The 16,925-nt window shown below is 41.9% G+C and overlaps 1 protein-coding gene across 13 annotated transcripts in view; it reads right to left on the reverse strand.

Annotated features, from left to right (window-relative positions):
• Positions 1 to 6,951: 6,951 nt before the first annotated feature.
• The window catches only part of dst (dystonin), a 637,976-nt gene continuing 628,002 nt past the window's right edge, over positions 6,952 to 16,925 (reverse strand). For all 13 annotated transcript variants that reach the window (XM_063040140.1, XM_063040054.1, XM_063040111.1 and 10 more), the window contains 2 exons: positions 11,419 to 11,542; positions 6,952 to 8,053 (listed from right to left, as the gene is read on the reverse strand). In XM_063040140.1, coding sequence (XP_062896210.1) covers positions 7,779 to 8,053; positions 11,419 to 11,542 — 399 coding nt within the window. In that variant the 3' untranslated portion in view covers positions 6,952 to 7,778. The remainder of the gene's footprint in view (positions 8,054 to 11,418; positions 11,543 to 16,925) is intronic.

Raw genomic sequence — 16,925 nt, forward strand, 5'->3', positions numbered from 1 at the left:
ATAGTCAGAGACTTGTTCCCAGATTGGAAATGGCTGATACAAAAGGGCATAATTTTAAGGTGAGTGGAGGAAAGTATAGCGCGGAATATCAGAGGTAACTTTTTTTCCCACTAGGAGTGGTAAGTGTGTAAAACGCACAGTCAGGGTGTGAAAGGGGCAGATACATTAGGGACATTTAAGAATCTCTTAGATAGGGACACAGATGAATGAAAAATAGAGCCCTATATGAGAGGGAAGTGTTAAATTTATCTTGGGTAATTTAAAAGTTCAGCACAGTATTGTGGGCTGAAGGGCCTGTACTGTGCTATACTGTTTTATGTTCTATTCCGAATAAAACAACACTCACTGTCCTAAACATCCTCAAAATTACAATCTTCAAATCCTGCCATCATCTCTGTACATCTCTGTAACAATCACTTTTTTCCCAGCATGGAATCTGGAGTCAAATTTAGACCAGACCAGGTCGGAGCTGCAGATTTCCTTCCTTGGTGAATCAAGTATATTTTTCCAATCATCTGTAGATCAATTGTGATCAATTCTAATTGCAATAAATCTGATTATAGTCAATCTGTAGATTCTAATTACAGATTGATGTAGATTACAGATTAGAGTCTGCAGAAACCAAGATGAAGTAACAGATGGGGCATCAGTACACACACCCAAGTTATGTGTCTTCTGTACATTTTAATGCACCTTTTGCTTTCACATGTTGCACTGTAGATCAGTTGCCGATAAGGGCAAAGAAATGGCCAGTTGAGTTTAACCCAGCTAAATGTGAGATGTTGCATTTTGGGAGATATATGTATAGGAAAGGGACACTGACTCTTAATAGTGTTGATATGCAGAGGGACCCTTGGGTCCAAGTCCACAGCTCCTTGAAAATGGCTACACGGGTTGATAGTGCTGAAGAAGGCATGTGGCATGCTTGCCTTTATTGGTTGAGGGACTGAGTTCAACAATCAGGAAGTTGTGTTGCGACTTGATAAAACTCTAGTTTGGGTGCATCTGGAATATTGCACTCAATTCTGGTCACCCCGTTCTAGGAAGTATGATTTTAGAGAGGGTGCAGAAGAGGTTTATCAGGGTGCTGCCTGGATTAGAGGGCAGGTGCTATGAGGAGAATTGGACAAACCTGGGGTGTTTTCTCTAGAGGGTGAAATAAATCTATAAGATTACGAGAGGCACAGATAAATTGATAGCCGGTATCTTTTTGAACTGTCTCATATCAGAGGGGTAATCTTGAGGTAGATGTGTGGGCCTAGTTTTTTTTTTAACACTGTGGAAGTTGCCTGAAATCCACTATCTGAGGGTAAATATGATAGAGACATTCAAGAGGCTCCTAGGGAGACACATGAATGTGTAGAAAATGAAAGGATATGGACATTGTGCAGGTAGAAGGAATTAGTTTATTTGAGCTAATTTCTAATTTAGTTCAGCATATCATAGGCAAAAGGGCCTGTTCTTTGTTCTATTATACCCAAGACCTAATCATTCGACTTTATAAAGAAATCAGTGCTTCCAGTATCAGTTCTTGGAGAACATTGGTGAATACCTTCCTCAGCAGAAAAGGCAACCTTCACCTACTCTCTCAGAGCCAATTCTGTATCCTGCCCATCACTTCCCTTTTCTACTCTATCAGTTTGAAATTTACTTACAAGCGTATTACGTGGCATTTTATCAAACACCTTTTCTGTCCACATGCACGTACAGGTCCTCCCCAAGGCCACGAACTTACTGACATCCCATACCAATGACTGAGCGTTCGGGAGACTGGTGGATGGATTGGGGGGAGGCAGGGGGCAAGGTTTGATGGCTTCTGCTGGATGGGAGTGGGGGGTTTCTGCGTGCCTTCTCCCCCCCCCCACCCCGCCGCCCTCATCTAAGCAGCAGCATCAAATCGGGCACTGGATTGAGCCAAGCAGAACTGGGAGCACTGAACAGGCCAAGAGGCCAGCTTGCAGCTGTTATTCCATTATCTGCTTGCTCTCCTGTCACAGCTGTTTCTTTGATCCTCTCCCATTTGCTGCATTCGATCATTTCTGGCTGATGAACAGTTTGGGTTATCAGCAGATCTCAGGAATGGAACCCTGTTGTTCTAATAAAGAAATACAATAGGAAAAAAAAACTATACATAAACAAAGACTGACAAACAACCAATCTGAAAGACAATTTATGCAAATAAAAAGTAAATAAATAATACTGTACAGTGCATCATCCTCGTCAACTCTTTCCTCCAACTTCAAGAAGAAACTCAACTGTCAGTGATGCATCATTAATCTTCAACAAATCATGCTGACTTTACTCATTTATTGTTCACCACCACTGGGTTTAAACTGACTGGCCTACACAGACGTGCTGAACATTATCCTTAGAACCTTTCTCAATCCTGTAATATCTACAATGCTCCAGTTCTCGCGCACCACTCTCGTGTACGGGACTGGAAAATTACAGAGAATATACCCAAGGTTTTGACCTTGCATTCCATCTGAATCTGGTGACTTACCTACATTAAGTGCTGTCAGCAATCCAAAATCTCTACTACGTTCTTAAGAACTATAATTTTGGGAGCAACTTCCATGGTGAAGATAGATGCAAAGTTTTTAGCATCTGTGCTTAAATGCATAGATCATTTTACCCTAAAACCATTTCCTCACCTTTGTGTTTCTTATCAATACTGCCTTTGCAATACTGAGTTTACTCTTGTTCTCTCTTCGCCCTTGGTTCTTCCCTTGTTATGTCCTCTAAGTTTCTGTTTCAGCCCCATTCTCACCTATGCTGTACATCTGATGCCAACCACTCATCCCCTTTTTCTGATTCATCTTTATCTACCTTTGACCTCTGGCGTTGGTGGGCCTAAAATAACTTTCTCCATGGTTACATTCACTTAGTCGCCTCACTAAAGGCTGATTTCAATCAAGTACAGATTTATCAGTCAACATCAATTCTAATTTCCTTAAAGTAGCATTCTTCAAATTTCATAATATTTTCGATTACTTCTAATGCTTTTCCAGAGTTAATCTAAATTTTGTACTTCTCCACTGACCTCCATCTCACTCACAAACAAGAGAAAATCTGCAGACGCTGGAAATCCAAGCAACACACACAAAATGCTGGAGCAACTCAGCAGGCCAGGCAACATCTATGGAAAAGAGTAAACAGACAATGTCGCAGATGGAGACCCTTCATCAGGACTGGAGAAAAAAAATGAGAAGTCAAATTGAGAAGCTGGGATGAGGGGAGGAAGAAATACAAGCTGATAGGTGAAACTGTGAGAGGGGGGAGGGGTGAACTAAAGAGCTGGGAAGTCGATTGGTGAGAGAGATAAAGGGCTGGAGAAGGGGGAATCTGATAGGAGAGGATAGACAACCATGGAAGAGGCGGAAGGGGGAGGACCACCAGAAGGTGGTGATGGGCAGATAAGGAGTTAAGGTGAGAGCGGGAAATGGGTATGGGGAATGGTGAAGGTAGGGCATTACCAGAAGTTCGATAAATCGATGTTCATGCCATCAGGTTGGAGGCTACTCAGACAGAATACTGTACAAGGTGCTGCCCCTGCAACCATCTCACTCAATCCTCCGCATTCCACAGAAGCCACAAATGTTCCTTTCTCCTGGGGGTGGAAACTCAGTGATAAAACTCGGAACACACTTCACAAATTCTGTCCCTCCGTCCTTTCTCTATGATTATCTGTTAATCGGGGTCCTCGCAGATAATTCTTGCATCTCTGGATTTTTTTTGGAAGGATATTTTGAAAGTGGAGATCGACATATTTCTGTTTTCCATCTAACTGTTCTACACCAAGTGAGCAAAGAATCATCCTAATCCAATGACTCTGGTAGCTGGCATTATGTTCTAAAAAAGACGGCAGAGTTGGACATCTAAAACACAAAAGTAACAGAAAAGGCTGTAAACACACAACAGGTCAGGCAACATCGATGAAAGGGGAAACTGATCTAAGATAAAGACCCTTGGTCAGAATTGAGAATATGGTAAACAAGTCAGTTACTAATTGTTTTCCATTTGTGAGGAAGGATCTCTCCCTGTCCATAGATGCTGCCTGACCTGCTTAGTGTTTCAGCATTTTGTAAATGAAACCTAATGCAAAAATAATATGGTTTCCAGGATATGAGAGAGGGTAGGATGGGAAAAAAGTGGTCTTATCATCAAGGAGACAATTTTTCCACAGCAGTGCTGACACACTGCGGCAAGGCCACAGCAATGGTAAGGCCAGTAAACAGAGCACAATGAATGAGCACTAATTGTCCTCGGTTACCAACATGATCCTCGGGGGGGGGGGGGTTGAGCGGTTTGGTTGGGCCGCCTGACTGCAGGTCACAGCCAGGCATGGCTCTCTGACTCCATCCCAGCCTCAGTCCTCTCCCCCCCCCCAGCATTAGTTGAGCCCATTCCCCTAAATCCTGTCTCTCCCAGATGGGTGTGTCTACAACAGTGGGGTATGGGGGTGCACTCCAAGGGGCTGAATGCCCTGTAACCTCTACCAATCACATTTAAAAGAATACCCATTTTAAACGTTGGGCCAAATAGTATCCTCATTTCTCCTGAAGATATAATCTTTAGGAGCTCCTGTCACCAGTAAAAAGCATCAGATTCCAGTCTCTATTTTTTGGTGGGGCACACTATTCCCATGTTTTATCCTCCCCACATTCCCACCACCTCCTCCCGGATTCTGTCATGTACAAGGGTCTATAAACAGTCACCGGCTAACCTAACAGTCTCCATGTATTTGGGAGATGAGAATCAATGGAACACCAGGAGTTTGCAGCCATAATGTACAGCCTCCACACCAGCAGCACCCAAGGGTAGGACTGACTGATAGGCAGCCACTTGTGGACTGTGGATGTGGAAAGGAAGTTTCCTATATGGGGGAATCTAGGACCAGAGGGCACAGCCTCAGAATAGAAGGACGTCCTTTTAGATCAGAGATGAGGAGGAATTTCATTACAAAAAGGTGATGAATCTGTGGAATTCAATGTCACAGAAGGCTGTGAAAGTCAAGCCATTGGGTATATTTAAAGTTCGTAATTAGTAAGGGCATCAAGGGTTATGGGAAAAAGGCAGGAGAATGGGGTTAATAAATCAGCCACGATGGATTAGTAGAACAGACTTGATGTGCCAAATGGACTAATTCTGCTCCTCTGTCTTATGGTGTCCACTAGTTGCATAACATTATACAGTGAGTGGTTTTTCTCTGTCACAAAGATAACAGTACTATCTGCAGGTATTTTCCAAATGGGTGTTAGATTTCTACAGCACAGAAACAGGCCTTTTGGCCCTCAATATTCAGACCAACTATCAAACGAATCCCACTTACCAGCGCTTGGCCCATGGCTTTCCATGCCATGGTGATTAATGTCTAAACATTTCTGATGTGTTGCTAGTTCATTGAGATAGCCAGCACCTCCCTTTTCAAATTGTCAAATTGGTCCGCACCCAATGCTAGAATACAGCCGATTTTCTGTCGACGAAAGCCTTGTGTTTCTCTTTCTGAATGCATGCAATGTTTGAGCTCTTAATGTCAGACTCTGACATCCCCATCAATCATATGAGGCTGAAGCTCATTTATCTGTGATCCTGAGCTGAGCCTCTGACCCGTGTGTCAGAAAGGCTGCTTCAGGCCACCTGTTGTTAAAATTCCCATCACTCTGTTATCTTTATATAGGACTATTCTGATGGCGCCTGGAGCTTCTGTAAACCTTGCCTCATTCATACTGTTGCCCATTCTCCATTTGCCCAAATTAGTCAACAAAACTCAGCTCAACACCATCCAGAACAAAGTGAGCTCGTTTGATTGGCACCTCATCCAGTAGGCTAAGTACTCAATCCCTCCAGTACTGGCGGATCATCAGATTCCTGTCTCTTTTTTGGGGGAGGGTGTTCCAGTTGAAGAATACACTGTAGTAACTTGCCTTCCAAACCTGAGACCTCTACCACTTAGTACAGCAGGGATAGCAGATGAGTGTGATCTGTAGCATTGCTTCCAAATGTGCATCATGCTAACTTGAAAATATAGAAACATTCCTTTATCTTTGCTGTATCTAAATCCTGCGACTCTTTCCCTAACAGCTTTGGGCCGTTTCTTCACCAGAAGTACTGCAACAGCTTGGGGGAAAGGTTCATCCCCATCTTCTCAGGAACAATTGAGGATAGGAAAAAATACTGGCCTTGCCATTATTGACCAAATCTCAAAAATTTGATGGTTAAAATACCTGTCTTCCAGTCCGACCCATCTTTCTTATTTATTTAGAGATGCAGTATGCTAACAGGCCCTTCTGGCATAAGAGCCCACTCCACCCAAATACACACAAGCGTCCAATTAACCTGCTTAACCCATACGTCTTGGAAACATGGGAGGAAACTGGAGCACCCGCAGGAAACCCATGTAGTCACAAGGAGAACGTACAAACTCCTTAAAGCCAGTAATGGAATTGAACTCTTGTCACTAGCACTATAACAGCATTACGCTAACCACACCACTGTGCTGCCCCTCTTCTCAAACTCTTCACTCTTGATTCCAACATCTTCTGCATTTTTCTTTCTTTTACTGTACTTCAGGAAAACACTGTGCTTGGCTTCATAGTTGGAAATCGTCTCTAAGTTCATGTGCCTCCTTTCAGACCCTCAGAGTTCAATCTTTGGCCAAATTCTTTTCATTTCCCAATATCTCCTTTTGGGCTCAGTGCCCATCCTCTACATGAAAGGTGCCGTAACATGCAGGTTGTGTTACTTCATCCTAATCCTGAGATGCAAATCTGCAATCCTGACATTGATAAAGTGTAACTCAAACATAAACTGTCATATTCAAAAAATAAATGATCTAAGCATCTGTGGGAATTCCTACTCATTTTACTGACATCGGCATATTTTTTAAAAAATAGTTTCACATTAAATGTTACTATAAAAGGAACAAATAGGGATGATTCAGTTTGTGACTTATGGCAAGCAACTCTGCTTTAATAAAAAAAATGGGATCAATGATACAATTATCTTCCACTCAAGCAAAAGAAAATTTCACATTGACATCAACACTTCATACTTAATATATTAATTATTAGTAGTACAAATTACTTGTTGTGGGAGGGCAGGAGAGTTTTAATAATGGCAGTTTGATCTTAGCTAAATAAAATGACACAAATGCTGCAGGGCTTTGTTTTTAGTGTCTTCTTAACAGCCGACATGAATGTGTTAACTAAACAATTCAGAGCAAATTCAGTTCACTACATTAAGGTAATGCTGATTGGCATTTTACATCCCTTTTTACCTGGGACACAGACATTTGCTTTGTATGTAATTCAGAAAAAAGTCAGCTCCGAGCAAATAAAGTTATTTCATAATATTCAGCATCGCCTCATTAGAATTGTGCACGAGGTAATCAGAGTGGTTAGCAAACCATTGAGATAAAGGCCTGCTCATTGACAAGACATGTTCCTGGGATTTTGTTTTCATTATCGTACATTCAAAACAACTTTCAGTAACAGTTACCCAATTCTACATTACATGTAAAAATATTAGTTTAACTTACATCTGTCTTAAAAGCTCTTTTAATTTTCCCTCCAGAGGATATGGCATCAAAGAAAAAAAGTTAACAGAATATTTATTCACATAAAATAATATACCTTACAAGACAAACACACAAATAAGGCCATTCTGCAGCATCAAAAGTTCACCTCTCGCATTATTTCACAACAGATTCTACAGAATATTTTACATCTCAAGGACTGCATCAAGAATTAACTCAGGAATTCGCCTCTGAGATCAGACTATCTTTTGGAGGCTGCACTCAGTTTTCTAGTTGCTGGGGACCTCCTCGACGGCGTAGGGATTTTTGACGGTTTCGCTGAAGATGGCCGAGATCCTGCTCGTGACCCTGATCTGCTAGTTTCAGGCACTGTCTCTGAAACATCCGAGCACACAGACTGAATATCTGAAATGTCGAAATCAGAAGCATCGCTGCCCCGGCGACTACTTGCTCTACTGCCAGTCTTGCTTCCTGCACAGCTTGCCGGACGACTTGGGGCTTTCCTTGACTCCAAGACTGGATTAAATACACAGAAATATTAGGTTAAATAAATAACTTAATGCATTGTAAGAAGATGAAAATGCAGATTACATCTCACATTTAGACACACTGCAATTGAATGACTCAGGACAACCCTGAAAAGACAATTGTATCTTTCCATTTTAAATCCTGTATTAAGCGATTACATATTGAGTTAAAGAGTCAGAGTGATATAGCACTTTTCAGTCCAACTGCTCCATGCCAACCAAGTTGCCATCAAGCCTAGTCCCAGTTGCTTGTGTGTGGTTCATCCCCCTCTGGACCTTCCCTGCGCAAGTGCCACTCTTGTAGTTGTCTCGACCAGTCCTTCTGGCAGTCCATTCCATATACACACTACTCTCTGTATTTAAAAAAAAAAGTTGCTTCTCAGTTTCTGATTAAATCTCTCCCCTCATGAGTGGTTGGTGATGTAACCTATCAACTCCTGCCTGAGAAGTGACTTGGATTCAGTCCAATTTGCCTACTGGAGCAACAGGTCTACAGCAGATAGCATCTCATTGGCTTTTCACTCAACCCTGAAATATCTGGACAGCAACATGCATACATCACGATGCTCTTTATTGACTAGAGCTCGACATTCAATACCATCATCTAATCAATAAGCTCCAAGGCCTTGGCCTCAATATCCCCTTGTGCAATTGGATCCTCAATTTCCTCACTTGCCAGCCCCAGTCAGTTCGGATTGGCAACTAAATTTTCTCTGTGATCTCCATCGGCAAAGGTGCTTCTGCTCTACTTGTTTTACACTTATGACCGTGTGACTAAGCCCTGCTCCAATGCCCGTATTCAAGTTTGCTGACAACACCACTGTTGTAGGCTGAATCAAAGGTGGTGACGAATCAGCATATCGGAGAGAGACTGAAAATCTGGCTGAGTAGTGCCACAACAACAACCTCTTGCTCATTATCAGCACAACCAAGGAGATGATTATTGATTGCAAGGGAGGAAACAGAGGCCCATGAACCAGTTCTCATCAGGGGATCAGAGGCAGAGAGGGTCAACAACTTTAAATTCCGCAGTGATATCGTTTCAGAAGACCCGTCCTGGGCCTGGTATGTAAGTGCAATTATGAAGAAAGCACAGCAGAGCCTATACCCCCTAAGGAGTTTGCAAAGATTCAGCATGACATCTAAAACTTTGACAAACTTTTATTATATTGACTGGCTGCATCACAGCCTGGATAGAAACACCAATGCCTTTAATGGAAAATCTCACAAAAAGTAATGGGTACGGTCCAGTCCATCATAGGTAAAGCTCTGCCCACCATTGAGAATATCTACATGAAGAGTTGTTGCAGGAACATGGCACTCATCATCAAGGACCCCCACCACACAGGACATGTCTCTTCTCATTACTGGCATTAGGAAGAAGGTACTGGAGCCTCAGGACCTGCACCACCACGTTCATGAACAATTATTACCCTTCAACCAGCAGGCTCTTGAACTAAGGGGATAACTTCACTTGCCCCATCATTGATATATTCCTACAACCAAGGACTCTCCATCTCATGTTCTTGATATTTATTGTTTATTGATTTATTAAATATTATTTATTTTTGTATTTGCACCGTTTGCTGTCTCTTGCATGCTGGTTGAACGCCCACGTTGGTGCAGTCTTTCAATATCATCACTATTCTCCTGTGGATTTATTGAGTATGCCCTCAAGAAAATGTCCTTTGATAGTAAATTAACTTTGAAGTTTGAATTTAGAGTCCCCGTTTCACTAACAGTGTTTAAAACCCTACACTGCCAGTCACCACCAACACACTAGAACTGGGCGGCATAGTAATGTAGCGGTTAGCACAAAGCTATTCCAGTGCCAGCGATCAGATACAATTCCCACCGCTGTCTGCAAGGGGTTCCTATATCCTCTCCATAACTGAGTGAGTTTGTTCGGGGTACTCCAGTTTCCTTCCACATTCCAAAGCATACAAGTCCGTAGGTTAATTAGTCACACTGGTGTAATTGGGCGGCGTGGTCATGTTGGGCCAGAGGGCTCGTTACCGTGCTGCATCTCTAAATTAAAAAATAAATAAATGACAGTCCTCACTTTCATTTAAACCGATCTCTCTCTAGAAGGGAATTAATTCCCACAGCCATGCTTACTATGCTCTGCTTTGGTTAAAAATTTTGTCCCATTCTTCCAGATCCTCCTGATTCTGCCAGCATGATTTCCTTTCCACTGATCCAATAAGTCCCTTCTGTTAGGGTAGATCGAACCCTCAACTACATTTATCCCATTTTCATATTTATACTCCTACTTGCAAGACCAATGAAGAGGGCTTATTGCTCTTGCCTTCAGATTCTGGTCACCCTACCATTCTATTTTCATTCCCAAACTGATTTCATCATCCCGAGCCTCCTATGAAAGTTCAACAAGAGCTCCAGGCAAACTAGCTCAGCTAACAATAACAGCCTTCCAGACTCACGATTCAACAATGTCAGCTATGACCAACCATCCTACTGTCTGAGACATTCGAACCCCTTGCAGGGTTAGGGTTAGCAAGATGTGGGTATGCTGTGTTGGAGACACTTGTGGGCTGCCCCCCAGTAGGTCCTTAGACTGCGTTGGTTGTTGATGCACAATGGATGCATTTCACTGTATGTTTTGATGTACATGTGACAAATAAAGTTAATCTTTAAAGATTAATTATTTGAATTAAACCTAGATCAAAGTAAAAATTATTAACTAGCTGAAACATAAATATACAGAAAATTTTAAAAAGAACCTAACCTAAACATGTTTTTAATGAAATTTCAGATGAACAGGGTTTGCAGCAGTGGGGCCCTGTATAGAAAGTAAATCCATTTCCTCAGCTCAGTCACTTGCAAAACATCCATTGACTCAGTGAGGAGCCCAGGGACCAAACAGGAGGTTGGACAAGCCTCCACCGGGCATCCAGCACATTCCAGACCTCTGTGCTGCACTGCTCAGGAAGTCAGAGCAGACTGCACTTCAGTTGGCCAGCATCTCACCACGGTGCCGATATCACATTTTGGCCCATTATCCCTTATAACATTTAACCTTTCTTATCAAACTCTGAAGTTGCTCACAACTGATTTTTTCCTGTTCTGGTGAAAGGCCATAAACTTGGCAAGTTCGGTCTGTTTCTCTCTCCACAGATATTGTTCGACTTCCTAAGTTTTTCCAGTTATATTTGATCTCGGCACAATCCTGTTCTGAACACATTTTCCAACAGCTGTCAGCAAGCACAGTCAGGTGTAGGACGGCTGGATGAATTATTTTCTAAATTCCCATTTCATCATCATCAATGATTCTTGAGACTTCAAACTCTAAAAGTACAGATAGCGATAAGATTATAGTTACCACAAAACACTGACCTGGTACTTGTGACCTTCCCCTTGAAGGGGGAGTTGATGTTAAGCTGCTGTCCTCTCCAGAATGAAAACTCTTTCCGGACAGATACCCAGGCGGTCGCAATTTGCTTCCTTGGATTGGTGTTACCTAGATTATTATTCAAAGAACTGGATTAATATTTTATTAATGCTGGTCCATGTTTTTCTGATGTATGATAAATGAATGTCTTCAAATGTTGATCGTTCTACGAGGCTAACCTATTCCCTGAGTGAGGGTTTATCAGAGCTTTCTCTTGTCGTAACTACTCTACAGCAAGCATAGTTTAATAAGCAGTCAGCAATCATGTACACATCTGTTAGAGTAGCACACACAAAATGGTGGAGGAGCTCAGCAGATTAGGCAGCATCTAAGGAAAGGAATAAAGAATCGACATTTCAGGCCGAGACCCTTCATCAGGACCGGAAAAGGAGGAGGAAGAAGCCAAAATAAGGTGGTGGTGGTGGGGGGAGGGAAAGGAGGACAAATTAGAAGGTGATAGGTGAAGCCAAGTGAGGGGAAGGTAGGTTTGGGAGGGGAGGCAGGATGAAGTGAGATACTAGGAGGTGACAGGTGGTAGGTAAAGGGCTGAAAAGAAGGAATCTGATCGGAGAGGAGAGTGAATCAGGAGAGAAAGGGAAGAAGGAGGAACACCAGAGGGCGGTGACAGGCAGGTGAGGAGAAGGAATAAAAGGGGAGCCTGAGTGGAGAATGGAAAAAGCGGGGTGGGGGTGGGAGTGAGAAATCACCAGAATTTAGAGAAATCAACGCTCATGCTGTCAGGTTGGAGGCTACCCTGGTGGAATACGAAGTATGGCTCCTGCAACCTGAGAGTGGCCTTATTGTGGCAGAGAAGAGGCCATGGAGCGACATGTCAGAATGGAAATGGGGGATATGGAACCAAAACGTTTGGCCACTCAGAAATCCTAGATTTGGCATCAATTGTCTGTGTATAATATCAACATATTTATTAACATATTTTACCTAATTCAGTATTCAAGATAAGAGGAGATGTCAAAACAATGATCTATCTGGGACAGGCAAGATATAATATCTTCCAGTATGAAAGGACTAACAGCAACAGTAACAACTGGTTAAATAACACAATAAATAATTTAACTAAGCACATAAACATTTACTCCAGGAGAACACATCCCTGCAATTCTCCCAACATGGAAGAAACTCTAATAAGTGTAGACAGAAAAGAATACTGTTTCTGAAATCTGGAATGGAAAAAAAAACTGCTGGAAGAACTCAGCAGGTCAAGCGGCATCTATGGAGGCTCAAGGGTAGTTGATGCTTTGTGTTGAAACCCTGCATCAGGAGAGACCCAGAGCAAGGTTGATGAATCAGAATCAGGTTTAACATACGTCATGAAACTTATTGTTTTGCAGCAGTACATAAAAAAACTATTAATTACAATAAGACATATATAAAAATTACATTAAATAAGTAATACAAAAAGAGAGCAAAAATGGTGAGGTAGTGCTTATAGGTTGATTTATTTTCCATTCAAAATGGCAGAGGGGAAGAAAGTGTTCCTAAAACTTTGAGTGTGTGTCTTCAGGCTCCTGTATCTCCTCCCTATGGGTAGCAATGACAAAAGGGCTTGTCTTGAGTGATGGGGGTCCTTAATGATGGATGCCTCCTTTTTGAGGCATTGCCTTTTGAAGATGTTCTTAGTACTAGGGAGGCTTGTGCCCACGATGGGAGCTGACCGAGTTTGCACCCCTTTGCACCTTTTACCAATCCTGTGCAATGGCTGCACCATATCAAGCGTAGGTGGAATGTAATGCAGAGGGAGATGGAATTCAGTGCAGACAAGTGTGAGCTGTTGCACTTTGGGAGGATAAACCAGGGTAGGACCTATATGGTGAAGAGTAGGGCAGTACGACAGTAGGACATAAGTAGACAAGGTCTTAAAGACAGTTTTTAGCACATTTACCTTCATAAATCAAAGTATTGACTACAGGAGTTGGGATCTTATGTTGAAGTTTAATAAGACATTGGTAAGGTATAGTGTGCAGTTCTGGTCTCCTACTTACATGCACGGTGTACTTTCATATTGATATGAAAGGTATCAACAAGATTGAAAGAGTGCTGAGAAAATTTGCAAGGATGTTGCCAGGACTTGAAGACCTGAGTTATAGGGAAAGGTTGGATAGGTTTGGACTTTATTCTGTGGAGATTAGGAAAATGAAAGGAGCTCTGATAGAGGTATACAGAATTATGAGCAGTACAGATAGGGTAAAAACAAGCACTGAAGTTAGTTGAGTCTCGAACTGAAGGTCATAGGCTAAGTGCAGAAGGTGAAATATTTAAGGGAACTTATTCACTCAGAAGGTAGTGAGCATGTGGAATAAGCTGCCAGCAGAAGTGGTGGATAGGGGTTTGATTGCACCATTTAAGAGAAGCTTGGACAAGTACATGGATGGAAGGGATATGGAGGGCTATCGTCAAGTGCAGGTTGATGGGACAGAATAATAATTTGGCTCAGACTAGATGGGCCAAAGGGCCTGTTTCTGTGCTGTAGTGCTCTATGACTCTAAGGTCTCAACCCAAAGTGTCAACTATCCCTTTGCCTCCAGATGTTGCCTGACTTGCTGAGTTTCTAGCAGTTTGTATTTTTGCTCTGATATGACGTGCTTGTGGAGGACAGAAATCAGAGATCCATCTGCAGAGCTGATGTCTAGTGTTTAACGTCATGCTCTTTGCTATTTTGTTTCTTGCTTATGCAAAACAAGCAGCATTCATAAAACATTTTTCATGTCCTCAACCTGCTTTCTAGCCAACGAATCATGCCTGAAGTGGACAGAACATTGTAATTTGTCCACAGTAAGCTTTGGCAACGGGCAAAGTAACAATAAAGACTAGCTTAACTTTCCAATGAGATGATAACTTGAGCTACTGCAAGTACTGAGCATGGGACCATAAAATTACATTGTTGGATAAAGTGAGTGAGCAAAACTGGTAAATGGAGTTCAGCAAAGATGCAACAGCTGGTAAGAACAAAAAAGAAGTTTTGTTTAAATTAAAACGAAGCAACAATGGAACTGCCAACAAGAGATTCTTCAGACAATGAAAACCTTGAGCAAAACACATAAAATGCTGAAGGAACTCAGTAGATCGGGCAGCATCTATGGAAGGGAATGAACAGACGACCCTTCCTCAGGACTCAAATTTTTTATGAAGGGTCTTAGCTTGAAATATCAACTGGATATCCCCCTCCATGGATGCTGCTTGACCTGCTGAGCTAACCAAGAATTTTGTGTGTATTGAACCAAATATATAGGGCTCCATTATTAATGCTGAAAGGCTTAAGGAACTTCTAACTAGAAAGTTACAAGATAAAAGGGAAGCAACACACATCAAAGTTGCTGGTGAACGCAGCAGGCCAGATTTCCTCGTGTTTGCGAGATAAAAGGGAAGACGTTTTGCTGCAGCAAAGTCATGGTGAAATAGAACTGTGTGCTGTACAAGTTATTGCAATTTAAACGTACTGGCCTCGTTAGCCACTTCAAACCCACAAACCTGGAGGGGAAGCAAGTCATCTCTGACCCTGAGGGACCTGTTCCAGCCTGCAGAAGTATTTCACTTTGGATATTGGCGGTGCACTGTCCACTTCAAAGCTCCCAGTGTACAGCTGTACATAAGTGATGGTGTTGGAACAGCACGCCTTTCTGCTATGTTTGGAAATTCAATTTCACCAAATTGACAGAACAAAACCCGTGACAAGATGTGTTTTTTTTTCCAGATTCAAGCTGAAGGCTCTCCAAAAATTCACCTCACAACTTACTTTTATTCTGAATTGTAAGGTTCAGACAATGAACGTTTTGCCCCATACACATACAGCCTGCACTGCTGCACACATTCATAGCTTTCTATATATAGTAAATGCCGATAATTTTACCTTTCCTTTGTGCAACTATCACTGCTGATTTCATGTGTATTTTGATAAAAGAGTCAGAGATATATGATATCAGAGAGAATCCAGAGGAGGTTCAAGAGAATGATTCCAGGAATGAAAAGGTTAACATATGAGGAAATGAGGGGGGAATCTCACTGAAACTTATTGAATATTGATAGGGCTAGATAGAACGGAGGTGGCAAAGTTGATTTCTATAAGGGGAAGAGTCTAGGACTGGAGAGCACAACCTCAGAATACAAGGATGTCCCTTTTAAATACAGATGAGGAGGAATTGCTTTAGCCAATGAGTGATGAATTTGTGAAATTTATTGCTGTGGAGGATGTGCCATTGTGTACATTTAAAGCAGAGGTAGATACGTTCTGGATTAGAAAGGGTGTCAAAGGTTACGGGCAGAAAGCAGGAGAATGGGATTGAGGGGGATAATAAATCGATCATGACGGAATGGCAGAGACCCAATGGGCTGAATAGCCTAATTCCCCTCTTGTATCTTATGTTATATGTCTTTAATATATTTCACATTAATGTTTCTTTCTTTCAATCCCTAATACGTTGCCTCTAATCTTTTATTTACTTTCAGAAATGGGAGTGCAGGTGTGAAGACACTCAGCAAGTAATCCAGAGAAGCAAACTAAAAATTAGAGAAATTGAATTAAGTTAATTAAATAATCAATAATTATAAGTTCACGACAGCATGAAACTCCTCAGGTTTGCTTATATTCGTTTAGATAAACCTGATGTGCTGCATCATTCCAACATTTCCTGGTTTGTGATTTTCTGCTTAGAATTGTGAATGAGTCTTGTAGATTTAGAAAGAAGTGGGAAACTTGGTGATACTAACATATTTGTACATATTTGAACTCTGTTGGTCTTTAATGCAAATGATGCATTTCCCTGTACGTTTCGATGTATATGTGACAAATAAAGTTAATCTCCCAATAACGTTGAACAGTTGGATAAAGATCCATGTGTTCATTCCAATGCAGTACTGAGGGGGTTCTGTCGGTCAGAGGTGCCTTCTTTCTGACATTATATCAAGACTGTTGGTTCCAACAGAGAGAAGGAAAGATGTAACAGCCATGATTGCTATGGAGGGGTGTAACCAACAGTGGCCTTCTCAACCTAGTTGTACTAGATCAAAGAGAAAATGCTGGAGGAACTCAGCAGGTCAGGCATCATCTGTTGAGAGGAGTAAACAGTCGACATCTTGAGCCAAGACCATTCATCAGGATCAGTTTTGGCCTGCAACATTGACTGTCTATTCCCCTCCATAGATGCTGCCTGGCCTGCTGAATTCCTCCAGTATTTTGTGTGTGTTACTCTGGATTTCCAGCATTTGTAGAATCTCTTGTATTTATGTCTAGGACAAAGATGGTCAACTAAGCAATGAACTTGGTAAATTTCATGTGGCTCTGCGAAGTCCACCTAGCACCTCAATGGCTGCCTGCCATTCAATGGTTGATCTACCCAAGGCCTCAACTCTTCTTCCTGTGCCAGATCCTCCTTGTCCTCAGTTCCTGGATCTTCTAAAAATTTACCTATCTCCACTTCCAAGTACTTCTAGTGCT

This window comes from Mobula hypostoma, chromosome 2 (assembly GCF_963921235.1).
Source record: "Mobula hypostoma chromosome 2, sMobHyp1.1, whole genome shotgun sequence".
NCBI classification, from domain to species: Eukaryota; Metazoa; Chordata; class Chondrichthyes; order Myliobatiformes; family Myliobatidae; genus Mobula; species Mobula hypostoma.